Source organism: Opisthocomus hoazin, chromosome 20 (assembly GCF_030867145.1).
Source record: "Opisthocomus hoazin isolate bOpiHoa1 chromosome 20, bOpiHoa1.hap1, whole genome shotgun sequence".
Lineage (NCBI taxonomy): Eukaryota > Metazoa > Chordata > Aves > Opisthocomiformes > Opisthocomidae > Opisthocomus > Opisthocomus hoazin.
The window spans coordinates 16285770-16302585 of record NC_134433.1 but is presented as its reverse complement, the minus strand read 5'-3'; the positions used below and the strand labels follow the sequence as shown (position 1 = coordinate 16302585).

Sequence of the window (16816 nt, the reverse complement as noted above, 5' to 3'; positions counted from 1 at the left end):
GTCTTGTTCACATCCATGCTTATCAGTTTTATTTCAATTTGACTGCACTGTTGCCAAGCAACAAGTGCATGACTCCCACATTTGTCTGCCTACTCCTTGCTCCATTATCAACTCATTTGTATTCCAGAAAAATACAAGGAAACCTGAATTTCAGTCTGCCTTATTGAAAGCAGCGTGACTAAGAATCGCTCTTGCTTGCACTCAGCACAGGCAAGGTCTGGACAGAGAGCACAGCCCTAGAATCTGGGAGTGCCAGCTCTGTGATTTTTTTTTTTGTTTGTTTGTTTGGTTTTTTTTTTTGTTTCCTAGCTTCCCAATCCTGTATGTGTAGTTGGAAAACCCCACAGCCCCATTTCCACTTCCAGGCCTTTATCAGCATGCTTAAGACTTCAAAGTCTGGGTAGGAAGTTATTTGGTTTGGGGACTTGCCGTTTGCCCTGAACAACTTTGGGAAAGCAGTAGTTTCCATCGAGCTGCTGTTCACTGAATGGTCTCATTATGGATGAAACGTTCTCAGAGCTTTTAAAGCTGAATCCACGTAGGTTTTTTTGCGTGCAGTAGAATTTGGCATCGTGTATTGAATTGTTCAGTGAAGACGTGCAATATTTCATGTAATTTCCTCAACTCAAGGCAGTTTAGTCATAAACCTCATTTTGTGATCTCTGTCCTACCTTGCAAGCTAAGCTGATTTAAACTGTGTGGGATGAAACCATAAGAATGGGATAATTCTAGGAAATGTCTGGTTCTGAATGTGCTAAGTAGGTTGACACTGTTTTAGCGTCAGTCAGTGCTTAGCAAATACATTGACTATCCAAAGAGAGTGGCAGGCAGTGACATTTTTTGAATACTGATCCTAGTTAGTGGGGTTCATCAGGTCGTGTCACGTTATTTAACCTGGGGACAATATACGGACCTGGTGCAGGTGGGCAACTCCTTCAGACTGCTGGTAGCCACTCCATGGTGAGGCACTCGTGCTGGCTGCTGGAGGTGCCGGGGACACACTGCTTGTGGTCTAGGTCGTCTGCACGTTGACTTGGATAACTAGTTCTTGTATACCGAAAATGTATGTATGAAATGTCGGTCTTTGGTTTTAGGGTGTTTCTTTTCTCAAGTTTTCTGTCCTATTAAACCTGGAGAGTCATTTTTTGAGAGGGAGAAGGAGCTAGCTGTTCTAATGGGCAGAGATATGCCCTAGGTGTTTGCAGGATCTAAAGGGTAGGAAGGGGAAGGGCAGGCCCTACCTCATCAGCTTATTAATAAACAGTATTAGGGATACACCAGTATCAAAATAATATAATTTGATTTAACCATCATTTTCCCCCGTAAGACATGAGGATTAAGCCAAATGTCTGCTTGAAATAGGTTTGTGTAATAAAATATTATCTATTCAGTGATATTACTGCGCTTATTTGAAAAGAGGCACTGTCACTAATTCAGTTCAATACAAACGTAACTTTATTTTTGCTTAAATGCCAATGAAATAACTGTACAAATTCATTGTGTAACATTTACTGTTAGAAAGTAAAATACATTTCTGGTTGTAGAAATACTGTTCACAATTGGAAAGCTGTGATTTCTCTGACACCAGTGGTTGTAAATGGTCTACAGCCCTCATGGACACCTAGGAGAAGTAGGTGGAGGACTCCAGTCTCGGTAGTGAGGTTTTCTGGGTTTTGCAGCACCTTCATGCTACAAGAACTGGAAATTAAATGGCCTGAAATGAATGGAAAACATTGTATAAAGATCTGCAATACTAAGTGAGTAATACTTTTGCAGTGAACTTGTTCTTCAGTTTTCGTTTCATGCTGTTTGCAAAACTTCATCTGTAGTATATCGAGCACCTTTGCCACGTAGTTTAGATTATTTTCCTAGAGTGGACAGAACCATGCGTGCAACTATTTCTACTCACTGATGGTGCGGATGTCAAGGAGAATAGCATTCATGCTCATCCTGATAAAGCAAGGATTTGGGCATGTTCAATGCCATGGAGTGAATTAAATTTTTTTTTTTTTTTGTTTAGGTCACCATATTCAAGGATTGTTTCAGTGACAGCTTGAGAACTAATTGCTTAATTGATTTGTTACATAACTTGCATTAGAAGTTGGCTGATAGTTAGTTTTACTGATTAAAAAGTAGTAGTTTGATACATTCTGGCTGTTTTGTCATACTGTTTTGAGGATAATATTCTAACAATTCGGATTTTTGGATGTCACTTGAAATAAGGCATTCCATTTCATTAATTTGTGTAGGTAACTCCTTGTTGTTGGAGAGTGGCATGGCATTGAACATCTTGTATTTTGCTCTACGTTTATCTTTTTTTTTAAATATGGAGAGTGAGAAATAACTTGCCTGCGGTCTCGAAGTCAAGACAGAGCAAAAAGAGATATCAGCCCCTACCAGTTTTCCCATGCTGAAGTTGGACCGTGCCTTCTCGGTTTACCCCCTCTTAGCAGACATCATGGCATTGTCGTATTTAATTCCTAAATTCAAAACTTGTTCTTCATATTTAAAATATCCTAATACATGTGAAGCAAACATAGATACACATGCTAGCGATTTTTCTCAGGAATAACTTCTGATTAGTGAAACAGCTAGGTTTAGTTCCTTTATTTTTTCCCTTCCTTTGCATGTTGTCATAACTTACAAAGAATCTGTGCTGCTATTTTACAAGAATTGCTCACTGGCAAGTCAAGCAAGACAATGCAGATATGATACAGGCCTGCTGTTTTTTCCCAGTTGTTTAATGACAAAATTATACATAAAATCAGTACTTAAAATTCTGGTGTTTTATTCTGTGCAAGTAAAATTAAAAATTTAAATACAAAATAAGCACATCTTTAAAAACAAAATCATAGGTTAGTTTTACTCAAGACATATTAAAATAAGTAGCAGCTTAGTATCAAGACATTAGTTTGCACTTATTTAAGAAATGTTATTTTCTTTAGATCAGAGTCAGAACTTCAAATTTCTTGTATTTTGATTCATTATTTCATCTGGATGTCTGAACTCCAGCTATGTATCACAGGAATAAACTCAGTTTTCACGAGAAACAAGCCCTTAGCCAATAAACATTGCCACTGCATTAAGCATCACAACATAAAACAAATATGTTTCACAGATACTTGCTTTGGAGGGCACGCGAGTATTCAAAATATTTGTAGTGGATTCCTCTTTTCTTAAGGTAGCAGTTGTGCTTTGAGGCATTTTGGAGTAGTTTGTTGGCATTCCACTGGTGATGCTTAAAGTCATGGGAGTAGTGGATGATCCTGTTGAACGAGTCAGGCTTGAGTTCACCTCGGTTGAATCTTTGACGTAGATTGTGTGTGTGGCGGCTGCTTCTTGGGAACCAACCTTGCTGCTTGTCCGATCTTCTGGGTAGAGGAGCAGGGGTCGGTCTGTGCTCGTAAGCAGGACAGTTTGGCTTAAGGTCGCCAAGCTAGTAACTTCCTTAGCTTTCAACTGTTTATGCATTTTTGTCACTTTGGTTGGTTCGGTTGCCCCTGGAGGAGTAGCCTTCTCTGCTGCCTTCATTCCTTTGATCATGAGGCTGGGGTCCATGGGAGCCGCTGAGGATGGTGTGGCATTCAGCCAAAGCACGGACTGGTTAGCACAGGGAGCCCCAATAACCCTGGCAGCTGTTCCCTGCACCCATTTAAGCAAATAAGGGATATTTTGTTGGTCGCTGCAGGACCATGGGTTGTTATACAGTGTTACGACTTGCAGCTGAAAGAGCTGGTCGAAAGCTTTGTCAGGAATGTACGTGAACTTGTTGTTGTGCAGGTAGAGGCTTGTAAGGTGTTGTAGTCTCAGCAGTGTTCCTGGAAGTATCTGGGACAAGAAGTTATTGGATAGATCCACTGTCTCGATGTTGTAGGGCATGTTGGTTGGAACTGTCCAAAGTTTGTTGCTGCTGAGATTGAGAAACTTGAGGCTGCTCAGTGTGTTGTTGATCAGAACAGCTCTTTCCACCATATTCCTGGAAACATCGAGCACTTTAAGGTTCCACTGGTAAGCTGTGTCGAGTTTCTGAAGAACTTTAATGTTGTTATTTGTGGCATATAATTCCCATAAGGACTTGGGCAGATGAGCAGGAACATTCTTGAGCCAATTATTTGAAATATCAAGGGTCCTCAAATTGGTGAATCTGGTTAGCTGATGATCAAGATCTATGAACTGGTTAAAGGACAGATTTAAATATGTAATGTTGTCTTGAAGTCCGTGTGGCAGTATGGTGAAGTTTCTGCCTGAACAGTCCACATTCCTGTCGTTTCCTGAGCATGTACAGTTAGAAGGACAGATACCCGAACCAGTGGGTATGAAAAACAGAAGGACCAGCAGACCGGTAGATGTATTCAATATCTGGTATTCCATTGTTGCCTGAAAATAAATATACCAAAATGACACCCTTAAAGTCCATGTAATATATTATTTCTTTAGAAGGGTTGTCTTTGCAATGACTACTTGCAGGAGAAATTAAGTAAAAACATCAATAAAGCCCTTTGTGGCACGGTCCTTTTTAGAATTGTTCGAGAGAGACTTTACAAAGCATCCCTTCATAGACTGTCATGTTGTCTGGCAAAATGAGACTTGTTTTTTCATCTCCCTTTCCCCCTCAAGCTCAAATGAGGGCTTTCTTCCGAAAATGCAAGTCTCTTCCAAATGTTATACAATGTCTGCTTCTTGTTTTTAGTGATTTCAAGCCTATATTATGTTTGGAATAATGTGTTCTTTTATACAGGATGAAAAAAATGGCTGTCCAGTGGATCTGCGTTACAAATCTCTGCAGCAATGTAGCAGTCCCCCCCCCATACATGCATGCTATTTGCTTAAGTAGAATCAGTTAAAATACATCCTAAATTGTTACAAGTTTAGTTTGAAACCCAGATTTCATGTTTATGCTAACATGCACATTGTTATTTGTCCTTATTATAGTGTTAATTACATCCTCAGAGCTTGTAACACATGTTTGAAAGCTGAATTAATGTTAGTAAGAAGTCTCTGACACTGCAGCAAATTTCTGGTGCAAGCATCTGTCATCAACTAATAATTTCATTCTTATTTCTGCCTCGGATTTTGGAGTAGGTTTTTGTGATGAAAAACAAAAAACACAAACTTACCGTAATCTCTTCTGCAATATCAGCGCATCATTTCTGTGAAAGATTGGAGCTTAGAGGTCGTCTTGTTCTGGAGAGTAGCTACAGTTGCTGTCTGTGGGTTGTGCTTGCCTCTTCAGCTGCATCGTATTGCTGCTAGCCGGGCTCTGCAACCACCTGATCTGCACTACACGGGAGGACTGCAGAGCTGTCGTGGGTGCTGACTCAAACTGGTTGCCCGGCGAGCATACTCAGTAAAATAACTGGGGTTTATCATGTCAGTCAGTTAACTTCTCTGGATCTGTATTTTATGCTGTGTTAATGCATCCGAACGCAATGTGTGCGATTGCCTGCGTAAACAGTACTGAACGAGATTTCTGTAGCCTATTTTAGCTTAAGCTGTGGTTCCATTTAAATGTTCCTATTTAAAAAGTCACATGAAGTTTGTGTTCCTTTTTAGCTTCGATTAACCTCTCTTCCTGTAATAAAGTTTAATGTTAATTTAGGCTTCCTATCTTAAGCGCTTTTCAGCTACACTGGCAGAATATATTTTCATAATTTTTGAAATGTTCAGTGTTCTGCTCCTCAGATCAGGCTATCGCTGTATTGTCAGGTAGAATATAGCTCAGCTTGTAGGATTTTACAGATTTCTGTAGGAAATCTTATATCTGAATTTCTCCAAACAATATGACAAGAGTGGGTATAGTTTATAATGCTGTTAATTTTAACATGGCGGAATGCAACAAGCCGTAAAAAAAAAAAAAAAATCTTTGTGTAATTGGAATGCTATTCTTTAAACATACGCAATCACACAGCGTATGTAAATAGTACAAAAAATTGTAAATATCTTTTCCTATGTCCGTGGTATGTATAGCAGCCTAGAATTGCATCTGCATAACTGATGTAAATTTTTAGTGGTAATTTAAAGATTTTGGAGTTTATTGTTACAATACGTGAGAGCATGTGCTCAGTGCAACATCCACGAATGCATTTCCTCGCCAAACAAACTCAACACTACGAACTCTGCCATTTTGCGGAGATGTCGTAGAACAGCTGGCTTCAGCATCTAGCAGCTTCTTTCGATAAATCTAAACATTGAATACTGGTTAAAAAAAAAAAAAAAGACTTCCGAGACCACCCTCCTCGTTCCCACCAGAAAGGCAGCTTAGCACAGCGCGCGGCTCTGGACAGGACAGTGAGCTTCGCTTGCACTCGGGGCCCAGAAAGGAACGTGTAGAACACCTGGACACCTCGAGTTAAAAGGAATCTGGCATCCACACAGTGTTAAATTAATTTTTAAAATTTGTATTAATAATATTGAGTGCATTCTCAGAATACTGCTCCAAAGGAAGAAATTAATGAATGCGCCCAACCAATTCTGCTAATCATTTGCCTGGGTGTTCTGCAAGCTACTTCTGTTTTATCCATAAAACCCAAAAGTACCTCGGTAAAAGGCAGCCTTTTTGTACTTGTTCTTCAAGGGTTTGGAGCCATTTCGGCTTTTTAGCGACCGCTGTATCAACTGTTCACTGGCCCTCTTCGCTGCTTTACCACTCAGTGGGGGGAAGCGGCTGGAGGTTTGGCACCAGTGCACTTTCTGGCAATATTTGATCTAAAGGAAATCTCGTTGCTCTGAGTAAAGAACAAGTGGTGGCTCTTAGGAGGGTTTGTTTCAGGTACCGGTAATCCGTGGTTACCCCGTCCTGTGCAGAAAACGGGCCTTTGTGTGGAAGACGGTGTGTGCGCGTGTCGAGGCGTTGAGGCTTGCTTTTGACTTCGAAGCTTTGTATGTAAGCAAATGCTCCGTTGTGCTTTAAGTAACCAAAACATCTTTGAATTAGAAAGCTTTATTAAAATTAATGCAATGAGCATTCATTTACACAGCCTAGTGGAACAACGTTTAGAAGATCCGAGTACCTCTGCAGCTGTACTGTTCCGTGAGAGCTCCGTGCCAGTGGGTGTGCTACACGCAGGTGTATGCTGGCACAGAGGTGTGCCTGCTCTGTTTGCTGTGGGCTCCAGCGTCCGCAGTCCCTGGGTAGAGGTGCACGGCGGGCACAGCCTGCATTGTGCCTTGAAATGATTTGCTTCAGGCAGAAGCAGGTCGTTCCCTTTTGTGAAAGCTGAAGTGAAGAAACACAGGGGAAATGCCCATGCTGTGGTCGCACTGTTCTTGCCTACATCAGCTTCTGCTTTTTTTAGTTATTTGAAGAATACTTCGTTTAAAGAAAACGTGAAGTATGCTGGAAATCAGTTTCGGCAGTCTACAGAGGGTGTTCTGGCTGCGACAGCCGGGGCAGTGATTCGTGAATCTCTTGAATAAGTAACTCGGGTGGGGGGGGCAACTGTTCCTCTGTTTCTGAGCGAAATTCCTGGGACCTGCTGAGATCTGAACTGTGATCTTCGGGGGGTTCCTGGAGCCAGTCGGGTGGAGGCGGCAGATCTGGGGCTTCGGGGAAGGCGGCTGGGTGAGGACAGGAGTCGCGTGCACAGCTCGCTGCTTCTGGGGTGGGAGCTGGAGGTGCATCCGGGCTGGAACTGGGGAGCCTGGCTGCAGAGCAGTCTTCTGCTGGTGGAGGCAGTGGGCTGGCATCGTTACTGGTGGGGCTGTGGGATGGTTTCTCTGGTGCGGTGGGATCCTGCTGTGAGTTTGTGTCTGGTTTCAATTTCCAAGGCAACATAAATAAAACCGATGAACGTTTGGTAGACTGGTCAGAGTCCATAAAGACATCTGGTGTGTCTCCATCTGCAAATGGAGAACGACCTGCCCAGTTTGAATCAACGAGAACTGGCCTCTTGCAGCATTTCCACAGAAGAATTACAATGATAGCAGTTATCATACTAGTCAAAATGATGCCAATGATCAGCGCTGCTATCCAGCTGCCATCACTGGGTTCTGGGTGTGCTTTGGGGAACTGGGGTGGTGCGATAGTCAGTGCTCTTCCAGATTTGTGTAAACCGAGTCCGGCTGCTTGCGGCTGATATAGAGGATCCCTGTCTTCTGCTGGACTCCTGACACTGGTGTATATGTTTCTTTTATTCATGGAAACGTTTTGAGGTATTGCTGTAGAAAGTGATTTCCAGATTGCTCCATAGAAGAGAAACAGAATTACTTGGTTGCTGGCCATTTTCCTGCAGCCTCTTTAAATATGTCCTCTACTATAGCAGGAATTAAACAGAAGATATTAACTTGAAAACTGCATTTGTGGTATAGTCACACTTTACTGACACAAGACAGTTTTATGCTAATACTATGTCTGAATTTTGTCTGTTCGAGTTGCATAATCAGCAGGTTTGTCGCTGACTTTACAAACAGGCAGATTTTCAACATTATTGATCATTCTAATTAAATGACTTTGAAGAGAAGGTCTTGATTATTATTACTTTTTTTACCCTATCAGAAAAAGGTATCAGCAGAGAAGCCCTAACCGTGTTTCAGAATAACAGCATTTATCAGTCATGTAAATGGTTATGGACCTGGAAGAAAATGTGAAACACTCGCAGCAGAGTTGGCGAAAAGGATTGTCACAAGTAAAGAAAATGGTCTTGTTTTGATGAGTATCAGCCAAGACCGAAGTAAAGGGCTCTTTACAGTTCTTTTAAACTTTGATTTCCTGTCCTTGCCTCTCTTCAGCAGTTAGGGGTAGAGTGTAGTAATTTTTAAAAAGTTTCCAAATACTGATGCTGTAATGGAACGGCATTCTAATGTTAAACTGTTTTTAGAAAGAAATTCCTGCATGTGGAACAGTTTCTGCAATGATGGAGGTTGTGTTAATGTGCAGTTGTTGGCATGAAACAGATTTCTCCCCTACCCCCCTGTACTGGTTGGAGTTCAGGTCTCTGAATGTCTCCGTGTGAAACAAATCATAAAGCACATCCACTGCATAGTGGTTTTTATATCTGAAGTGACTTTCGCAATGTGAGCTGATTTATTAGTTACTATAATGGTCATCATGTGAAGCTGTTTCTGGGAAATTAATATGCATAAATCTTTATGGGTTTACAAATATGCAGAATTAAATTTCAGATGCGACTGTAAACACCTGTGTGTAGTAAATTAATGATACTTGATAACATTATGATCTAAGCTCTGTAAGGTTTATAACAGGTACAAATGATTCCATTTCATTTGCTTCTGCTCCACTCTTCAAAAGATAGCCAAATAATACTTAAATGTAGAGTTTGTGATAGTTCATAGTAACAGCATCAAACAACAGGGGTTTGAAACCCTCATAGTTCTGAGATACAGACATTCGACAAGAGCTTTGAATACAGCCTGAAATCAGGACATACACAGTGCTGTACACAGTGCAGTTCCCGTTCAAACCAAAAAATACAAATATTAAGCCTTTCCATCTTGAAGTTATTCTTACCTGCCCATTTATCTTCTGTCAAGCAAGCATCGTCTTACTTTTTTCTGTGAAGCCTTAGGGAGACAGGCTGTGTGCTGAAAGTCAAGCAGCTCAAAATGGCCTGTTTCATGTCGAAGGCGATTTCTGCAGCTGCGGAGGAAGTGTGCCAACGCTCGCAGCAGGAAGCGTCGAGGGGCGAGATCACCGAGAGCCTTATCGCGGAGCTTGCAGCAAACTTTTCAGCTCTGTTGTTGTTGTAAAAACTCAACTATTTAAATGTTTGTGGCTTTTGTCTGGTGTGCGCATACTATGTAAAAATTCATAAATACTCGTTTTCCTGTCTTTGTTGCAAATAGTTACGGTCACTTCTGTGCGAGTCGAAAAATATGCAAGTTTGGGTGGGATTTGGATCTCACTGATTTGATTTCAGTGGTGGGTTTGGTGCGCTGGCATGACTATTAGTGGAAAAATCAACCTTAGGTTCATTACAGTGAGTCAGAAAAAGCTGTCTGATCACAGGATGCTGGCTCGCTTACGCGTCTGCATTTGTGTAGTTGCATTAAAAGGCAGATAACTACGGATTTCGCCCTTCTCCTGCCTCCTACTCTCCATCTTACTTTTCTGTCTGGACGACGTCGGTACCCGCTGCCATCACGCATGGGGGGCTGTGCTCTCTGAACAGCGGTTTCCCCACTGTCTCTGTCCATACCATTTAGTGTCACCCAAACCACTTTCCTTTGTCTCCTTGAGCGTTTTTGCCTAGAAAGGCTGCCTGACAAAAAGAAACCTGCACAAATATGTTCTTGCGGCATTTTGCAAGCGTATTCTGCTAGTGCCAAAGAACTACTGCCAGATTCTTCTGCAGCTTCTTCATCTCCTTCTGCTTTTCCTGTTGTGCCTGTCTTCTGATTGCACTAGTTCTCGTTTTCAGACTCTCCCTACCCCTGCAGTAAACACAAATCCTGATCCCACACTCGCATTATAACTCAGTTTCTTGTCTGATTTCTTCATCTCATCCACATTCTTTTCAACCCTCAGAGTCTCCACCTCTCCACCTCTTTTGCCACAGTTCCCACCTCGTTGACAGTTCTTTTTCCTTCCTGTTTTTCCTTCCACTGATAATGATCATGATTCTTTCCTTTTTTTGCCTGCTTTTTTTCATGACACGGTGACTGGTTTACCTCTTTAATTTGCTGCCTCCTGGCAACTTGCTGTATTCCTGTACAGAGGCTGTCTACCCCATACAAATTCGTTCTCCTGGTTTAGTTCTGTTGCCTCCATAGCTGTGAGCAGTTTTACACCAGGTTAGATTCACACGTTTGCTAGCTCAGATTCTTTTTTTAGTACTTGCACAGCCTCTGCTGTTGCCTCGTGCTCATATGGTCATTCTGGGGAGGCAGAAGGTAACTGCAATGCAGCATCCCCCAACCCTGCCCTTCAGCTCCCTTACTGTCACCAGTGTGAGATGCTGTCAGCTCATCTCCTCTCACTGCTGGGTTGTCATCACCAATCTGTCACAGTTTGCCCTTATTCTTCTGGCCTTTCTCATCATGTTTTAAAAATGTCTGACATAATCCCCTGTCCTCACATTCTACTGGTGTGTTGTGTTGTGCCTCCTCCCTTGAGCTCTAAGGTCTGAATCTGTGGTTTATGGCAGATTCATTGGAATTTGCCTGGTAGATGGTTTTATTTTCTTCTCCATCTCCAATGAACTTGTGTTCTAATGACTCCCAGTTCTGGGCCAAGCTTGCAAACTCCTTCGAACTTCAGCTTCCTTACTACACAAACCCACTTGACACAGGCAGCTGCATTTTTTTGAGATCTTGCGCTCTCTTGGCTTCCATGGTACTGTTGTCTTGTTTCTCTGTTGCTTCTTACGTGCCCTTTCAGAGAAGTTTATGGGTGATGTAATGGAGGGTGAACTGGGGATTCAGTCTTAGGTCCTGATTCTTTCAAACTCATAGAGCCATCTCTTGTGTCAAAAACGTTTATTGCCGACGCGCAGGGTGTTCAGAGCTTTGTCCAGCGCTTGTAACCCTGGTGCAACAGATTGGCTTTAGCGCAAGAAGTAGCCTGGGAAAAGCTTCACATCTTTCCTTCAAAGAACAAAGCTCTGCTGCAGTGAGACCAAACATAGACAGCTCCCCAGAAATAGGGGAAAAATCAGGTCTCTATGAGAATAAAGAAACTAAAAGTTGTGTTGGTTTTGAAGACATTTTTGGCATGTTCTAATTGGTTGTGTTGGGACAAAGTGGAGTGTGTTTCCGTGATGCAAGAAAGCACTGCTAGTCCTCACAGAAAAGCTTCACTGACTTTCAGCAGATGTTATAGGAATACAATATTCTAAAACGCCTTGTGTAATATTTTTTGTGATATTTTGGATTAGAGAAATAGTATCACGTAAGTCTAGTTATTTAAAAACTTATGTTGCTAGTTTATTGGAGATAACAAATTGAAACAGTTGTCATGTCCTAACATATAATACAAACTTCATATATTCATACACAGAGTCAAAACACAATAAATATAATTCAAATGTCAATCTGGTTCAGAGGCGATTAAGCTGGTTTAAAAAGTTTTTGATAGAAAAACTTGAAAGAGCATTTTGAGAGGGACTGGTTCCTGATTCATTAATTGCATCAAAATTGTGACTCAGTTATGATTTTCTTAAAAAAACAACTTGGTTCTACCTGTGTAGCACCTTATGGTATGGTTTATTTATTAGGCTAACCGTCCTTTCCTTCGGTTCCCCTAATGGTCTTTGAGAATGGGCAGGCTTCTGTCCTTTTGTTGTTCAGCTCCTATCACCGTGATTTGTGGTCAAAGGAGTAAAACCACTCTTGACACTATTTATAGAAAGCTATTTAACACCATCTTACTCCCTTCTAGATCTACAAGTTGCTACAGCATTCCCACTGTCAGAAAAGGAAAACTAAGATCTGAATTTAGCTTTCCTGTGTTAGAATTCATGTTATTGCTTGAAAGCTAAGCTTTTGCCATATATTAATGACGTAAAAAAGGCAGAAGATGAGTTTTGTATGAATTAAATCTCAACTACAAAATTGGTTAAAATGGGTTTGTGTAACTTTGGACCTTTGTTTTCCTGTTCATTATCTGTTTCTTTTGTGAGTTTCTCAGTAGCTTCGTCTTCAGTTTTGCTTTGGATCACAGCATCTCTCCCCGATATGAAATCTTGCATTACCAAGTTGGTTCCAGTTGTCTCCTTGGGCATCCGCTGCCATGTTCCTGCTGCAGTTGGCCATAAACTGTTGGTTGCCAGGATATGGCCGTTGCTCCTGGGCCTACGTTTTCCTTGCTTAGTTTTTTTGAGATATGACATTTTGTTTGCTATTACCACTGTCAACAGAAGTAAGAAGATGCAGATAAGCACAAGTACTGCTATGACAATGAAGCAAATCAATATAAGAGACTTATTGTCTTCACATGTTTCTTTTGTCATCGTATTCTTGGGTTTGCTGGTATTCCTAGATTCTCCACTGGCAGAAACAGCACTTCTGGCAGGGGAAGATGTTGAATTTTGGCCCCTTGTTGAAGATAAGGATTGCAGGGTAGCTGTCTGCATTTCAAAAGTAGATGTTTTGCTGCTGAAATTGGTGCTCAGAGGAGAATTTGTGTTGACTTCTGTTATGTTCCTGCTTCCACTTAGGTTTTGGCTGATAGGACTCCAGGTTTGGTTTATAACCCTAGGATAGCCGGTATGGTTTGCACTTGTTTGCAAACACAAAGAAAAGATTATCCCGACAGGGAAGGCGAAGTGTGGTTTACTATGTCTCTTTGTCTTCATCTTCCTATTTAGTCACCTGCAAAAATACAAATCACGGTATTAGTTTAGCGAATGCTAGTTCTTAGAGGTTTGAATTGGACTTCTTGGGCAATAGTAGGCAGCAGCCTTTTTGATGAAGAATATGCAACTTGACCTCATTTTTAGTGGATGTAGGGGGAAGAGTTCAAGTACTTGGAATTCTGAAATAATAGGTTGTCTCGAGCTTCTGACAGTTTGAGGTTATAGAAAATATGTGCAGATTATAAAAGAACATGGAGCAAAGAGAGAAAGAAAAGTGTTTCCTACTAACGACTCACTGGTGTAGAAGCAGACTCTGTGGTAGTTCCTCCTCTTTAAAGCTGGCCATACTACAACTTCAAGTTCATCACTTCTGCTTTTACACAGTGAAAGCAGAAACCCATGTCAAGTTTACGAATTACTGCTTCTGACTTTCCTGCGTGGCCCTGATTGTGGGAGATGCAACCCTGCTTGTAGAGATGGTCGAGTGAAAAGCTTTAATCAAAAATGTTCCTGTAAGTGACAGCTGTAACTTATTTTAATTGTTTGTATTTCTTAGCACAGCTGTCTGGAGTATTTCATAAATGCCTAGGAGAATCTTTGTTTGCTAATTTTTCTGTTTTATTGTACAGAAGGCTGTTTATCACAAATGTACTTCTCAAAATTTTTCTCACAAACGTGCTACAGATTGTGGCATTTTCTTTAAAACGCCCGAGATCGTTTTGCAAATGAATTACCATTCGTATGTTCTGTTTCACATTTGTGTAGTATTCAAATTTGCACCTGCTGAATTTGTCCGGAGGGCAGGAGACTGATCTTTAGGTCAGTCTGATCCAGAGACAATAACCTCAAAATCACAGCGACAGATCAGACGAGTCATGGACTGCTTCACTGCTGCGGCTTCGTCTGGTTTGCACGTGTGAGACACTTACTGTCCCCTCCAGTGTCTCTCTGTCATCTGTCTCTATTAACAGAACAAACTGTTTCCTTTGGGTGCTACAGACTACGTGTAGTTCAAATGTAAATACTGCTGTAGAGAATGACCAAAAGTAACGCGGCTATTTTTATAAATACAGTTGTTCTTGAAGCTACTGGTTTAAAGGTAACAAAGCATAGCTCTATGTTTGCAAGGTGAGGTAATCTGGAAATGCTCCAGGCAATGTTTACTTTGATCATAGCCAAAAGTTAGCATGCCTACTGAAGAACTTACTGTTGTCACTCCCAAAAATCAGAGGGGTGAACTTGCCTCTCTTGCGACATCCCGACGCAGCCCTTCCGTTGGCCAAGTGCTCCAGGACCAGGAGAGAAGCTGGGGCCCGGTGTGTCCCCGGGGAGCGTGCCGGAGGAGCCACGCAAGATATGCCTGTCTTTCACTCTGCTGTTCACCCGTAACAGAACATTGGACCCCATTCTGAGATGGATCCTTATTGCTAAGCTGGAACTAGAAACCATCTTATGGCTCAGATAGAATTTTTATCTTGTATGGTAAAGGTTGCCTGGAGGATGCCTTGTAGCATACTTGAAAAAGGAAAAGAGCAAAACAAGCAAAGCCTTTTTTTTTTTTTTTTTTTTTTGAATCATAAGAGCATTTCACAGAAAGTTTCTGCATGCCATGCAGAACAGAGACACATTTGCTGGTACAGGTAGACTCCAGCATTTAATGTTACTGTCTGAGAGCTGCTCCTCTCTCTGCCCACTCCCTCCAAGAACACAGTAAGTCCAGTGTTAATTGTAGCCATCTAGACCAGATGTGCTTTTTTAAAAAATAACCTAACTGATGTTGTTAAGGGCTTCTCTGAAAACCCTGAGAGCAAAGGAACTGATGGTTGAAGAGCTGGTTTGGTGTTTTTTTGGTTCAACCCTTGGTGCCTGGGTATTGATAGGGTCTGCTATCAGTGCACACCAAGATCTGCAGGACAGAGCAGCAGCAGAGCGAAGCAGCGACTGTCACTGTTAATTCTTTGGAGTCTGATTAGGAATAACCTTTAACACAACTAAAAATACAGTTACATCGGCTTCCTTAATTCAGCTGGAGATTTTTACAGATTACTGTTCTTTAGTTTCTTAAACTTCTTTAACAATACTTTGGCATTTAATTTTCTACAAAATCTAAGAAACTCTGAAATGGAACTTAGAATGCGAGAAGGAAAATGTGCACTTACCTTGCCAAGATGTAGTCAAAGGAGAGTTGGTGTTTCAGATATTTAGTCCTTTAACAATAAAATTGCTTTGTGCGTGTGTTTGCTCTTAGGATGCAAATGACCGTTAACATAAAGCACATAGGTTTAGACAACGCTGGTATTTTTTAAGCAAATCTGTAACAGAAATTATACGTCTTTTACTCTAAGTGGAGAAGTAAAACCACAGAGATGACACACTTCCTTTCTGTAACAACTCTACTGTGAGACGTTAGAGGGGGAAAAACACCAACTTGCCCAAATTAGCACTCAGAATAACAGGAAGTAACAGGGAAGAAAAAAAGTGCCTTTGGCAGACTGATATTCTGCGTTCGTGAAACTTATCCCCTCCGTTATCCTGCGCTCAGGTGGTTTACGTCAGATGTTACCAAGAGCAGTGTCCCAGTACGCGCAGAGCTACATACGTGCGGACAGTATTTATTAGCTCTTTCCATAGCCTGTTGGTTTGCCTTGGAAGAGTTGAGTTAATGCTAGCTTGAAACAGCGATGGGTATTTGAAAGCATCTTGGATGTTCTCGGGCTGCGGCGGAGTTTGAGTTTTGATTGATTCTTCCTAGCAGAATTTTGTCTGCTATTCTAACTCTGGAGACTTGGTTCAAGCAGATGCGCTGTCCGTTCTCATAAAATTCAGAGAATGATTAAACGAGAACAAATGGTTCTTAATATTTGTGTATTATCTGAATGTTTTTCTGGAAGGACTTGCTTTGCAGAGAGATCCTCTGTACCACTTGGAGTACTGGCTGTGCCTAGAAGCACTCCAGCAAGCATGAGAGCATGCTGCAGTATATGGCAAACGAAAGGAGTTTAAGACCCTTTGAAAAAGTTGCTGTACGGACACTTAACTAGTCTTAATTAGGACTTCTGAAATAAAAGTATTTTTCCACATATAAAAATAGATCTTATTTGAACCTCTAGAGAGGTTAATAAGTTAGTTTGAGGGACTTACACTTTACATTCATTTTTAAAGAAACTCTGATCTCTTTTCCTGTAATCCAGTTTTGATCCAATTGATGCAGTGTTGCTCTCCCGCATGGGTTTTATTTTTCCTTGTGGTCGATGAAACCTGCTGTCTGTCTGGAGGTTGCTTGGCTGTGGTGGGTGGCGTGACGTTTCGAAATGAGGTTGAGGTGAATCCCAAGTCAAGCTTCATCGTGCTGGGCACTGACCTTGGCTGGAGCGTGAGCCGTGGCAGCGCAGTAACAGATGCCGCTAGGCTCTAGCTGCCAGTCCGGGGTCACTGCTTTGGACTGGTGGTATTTTTAGAAGTGTGTGAAAGATCGGGGTGGCTTAATGTAGGAGTAGTACGTGTAATGCACCACTCGGACGTTTGTAACATGGATCTGAAATGCCCACCCAACAACGTCTGTCTGG

General features: G+C 41.6%; 4 protein-coding genes across 6 annotated transcripts in view; 1 reads left to right on the top strand and 3 right to left on the bottom strand.

Moving 5' to 3' along the window:
• NF1 (neurofibromin 1) overlaps window positions 1-16816 on the top strand; it is a 95870-nt gene that overhangs the window by 53468 nt on the left and 25586 nt on the right. The window lies entirely within an intron of this gene.
• Window positions 1438-5389, bottom strand: OMG (oligodendrocyte myelin glycoprotein). Its single transcript, XM_009933003.2, has 2 exons — window positions 5118-5389; window positions 1438-4377 (listed from the first exon to the last, which is right to left on the bottom strand). The coding sequence occupies exon 2, from the start codon at window positions 4369-4371 to the stop codon at window positions 3058-3060; it is 1314 nt and encodes a 437-aa protein (XP_009931305.1). The 5' UTR covers window positions 4372-4377; window positions 5118-5389; the 3' UTR covers window positions 1438-3057.
• EVI2B (ecotropic viral integration site 2B) lies at window positions 6983-9608 on the bottom strand. Its single transcript, XM_009933011.2, has 2 exons — window positions 9467-9608; window positions 6983-8252 (listed from the first exon to the last, which is right to left on the bottom strand). The coding sequence occupies exon 2, from the start codon at window positions 8219-8221 to the stop codon at window positions 7358-7360; it is 864 nt and encodes a 287-aa protein (XP_009931313.1). The 5' UTR covers window positions 8222-8252; window positions 9467-9608; the 3' UTR covers window positions 6983-7357.
• On the bottom strand, window positions 11882-15565 carry EVI2A (ecotropic viral integration site 2A). The gene is made up of 2 exons (XM_009933004.2): window positions 15410-15565; window positions 11882-13266 (listed from the first exon to the last, which is right to left on the bottom strand). Exon 2 carries the CDS (start codon window positions 13248-13250, stop codon window positions 12489-12491), a length of 762 nt encoding a protein of 253 aa, XP_009931306.1. The 5' UTR covers window positions 13251-13266; window positions 15410-15565; the 3' UTR covers window positions 11882-12488.

What these genes read in the sequence shown, in the direction of transcription:
- OMG (XM_009933003.2), bottom strand. Translation starts at nt 4,371, where the DNA reads ATGGAATACCAGATATTGAATACATCTACCGGTCTGCTGGTCCTTCTG.
- EVI2A (XM_009933004.2), bottom strand. Translation starts at nt 13,250, where the DNA reads ATGAAGACAAAGAGACATAGTAAACCACACTTCGCCTTCCCTGTCGGG.
- EVI2B (XM_009933011.2), bottom strand. Translation starts at nt 8,221, where the DNA reads ATGGCCAGCAACCAAGTAATTCTGTTTCTCTTCTATGGAGCAATCTGG.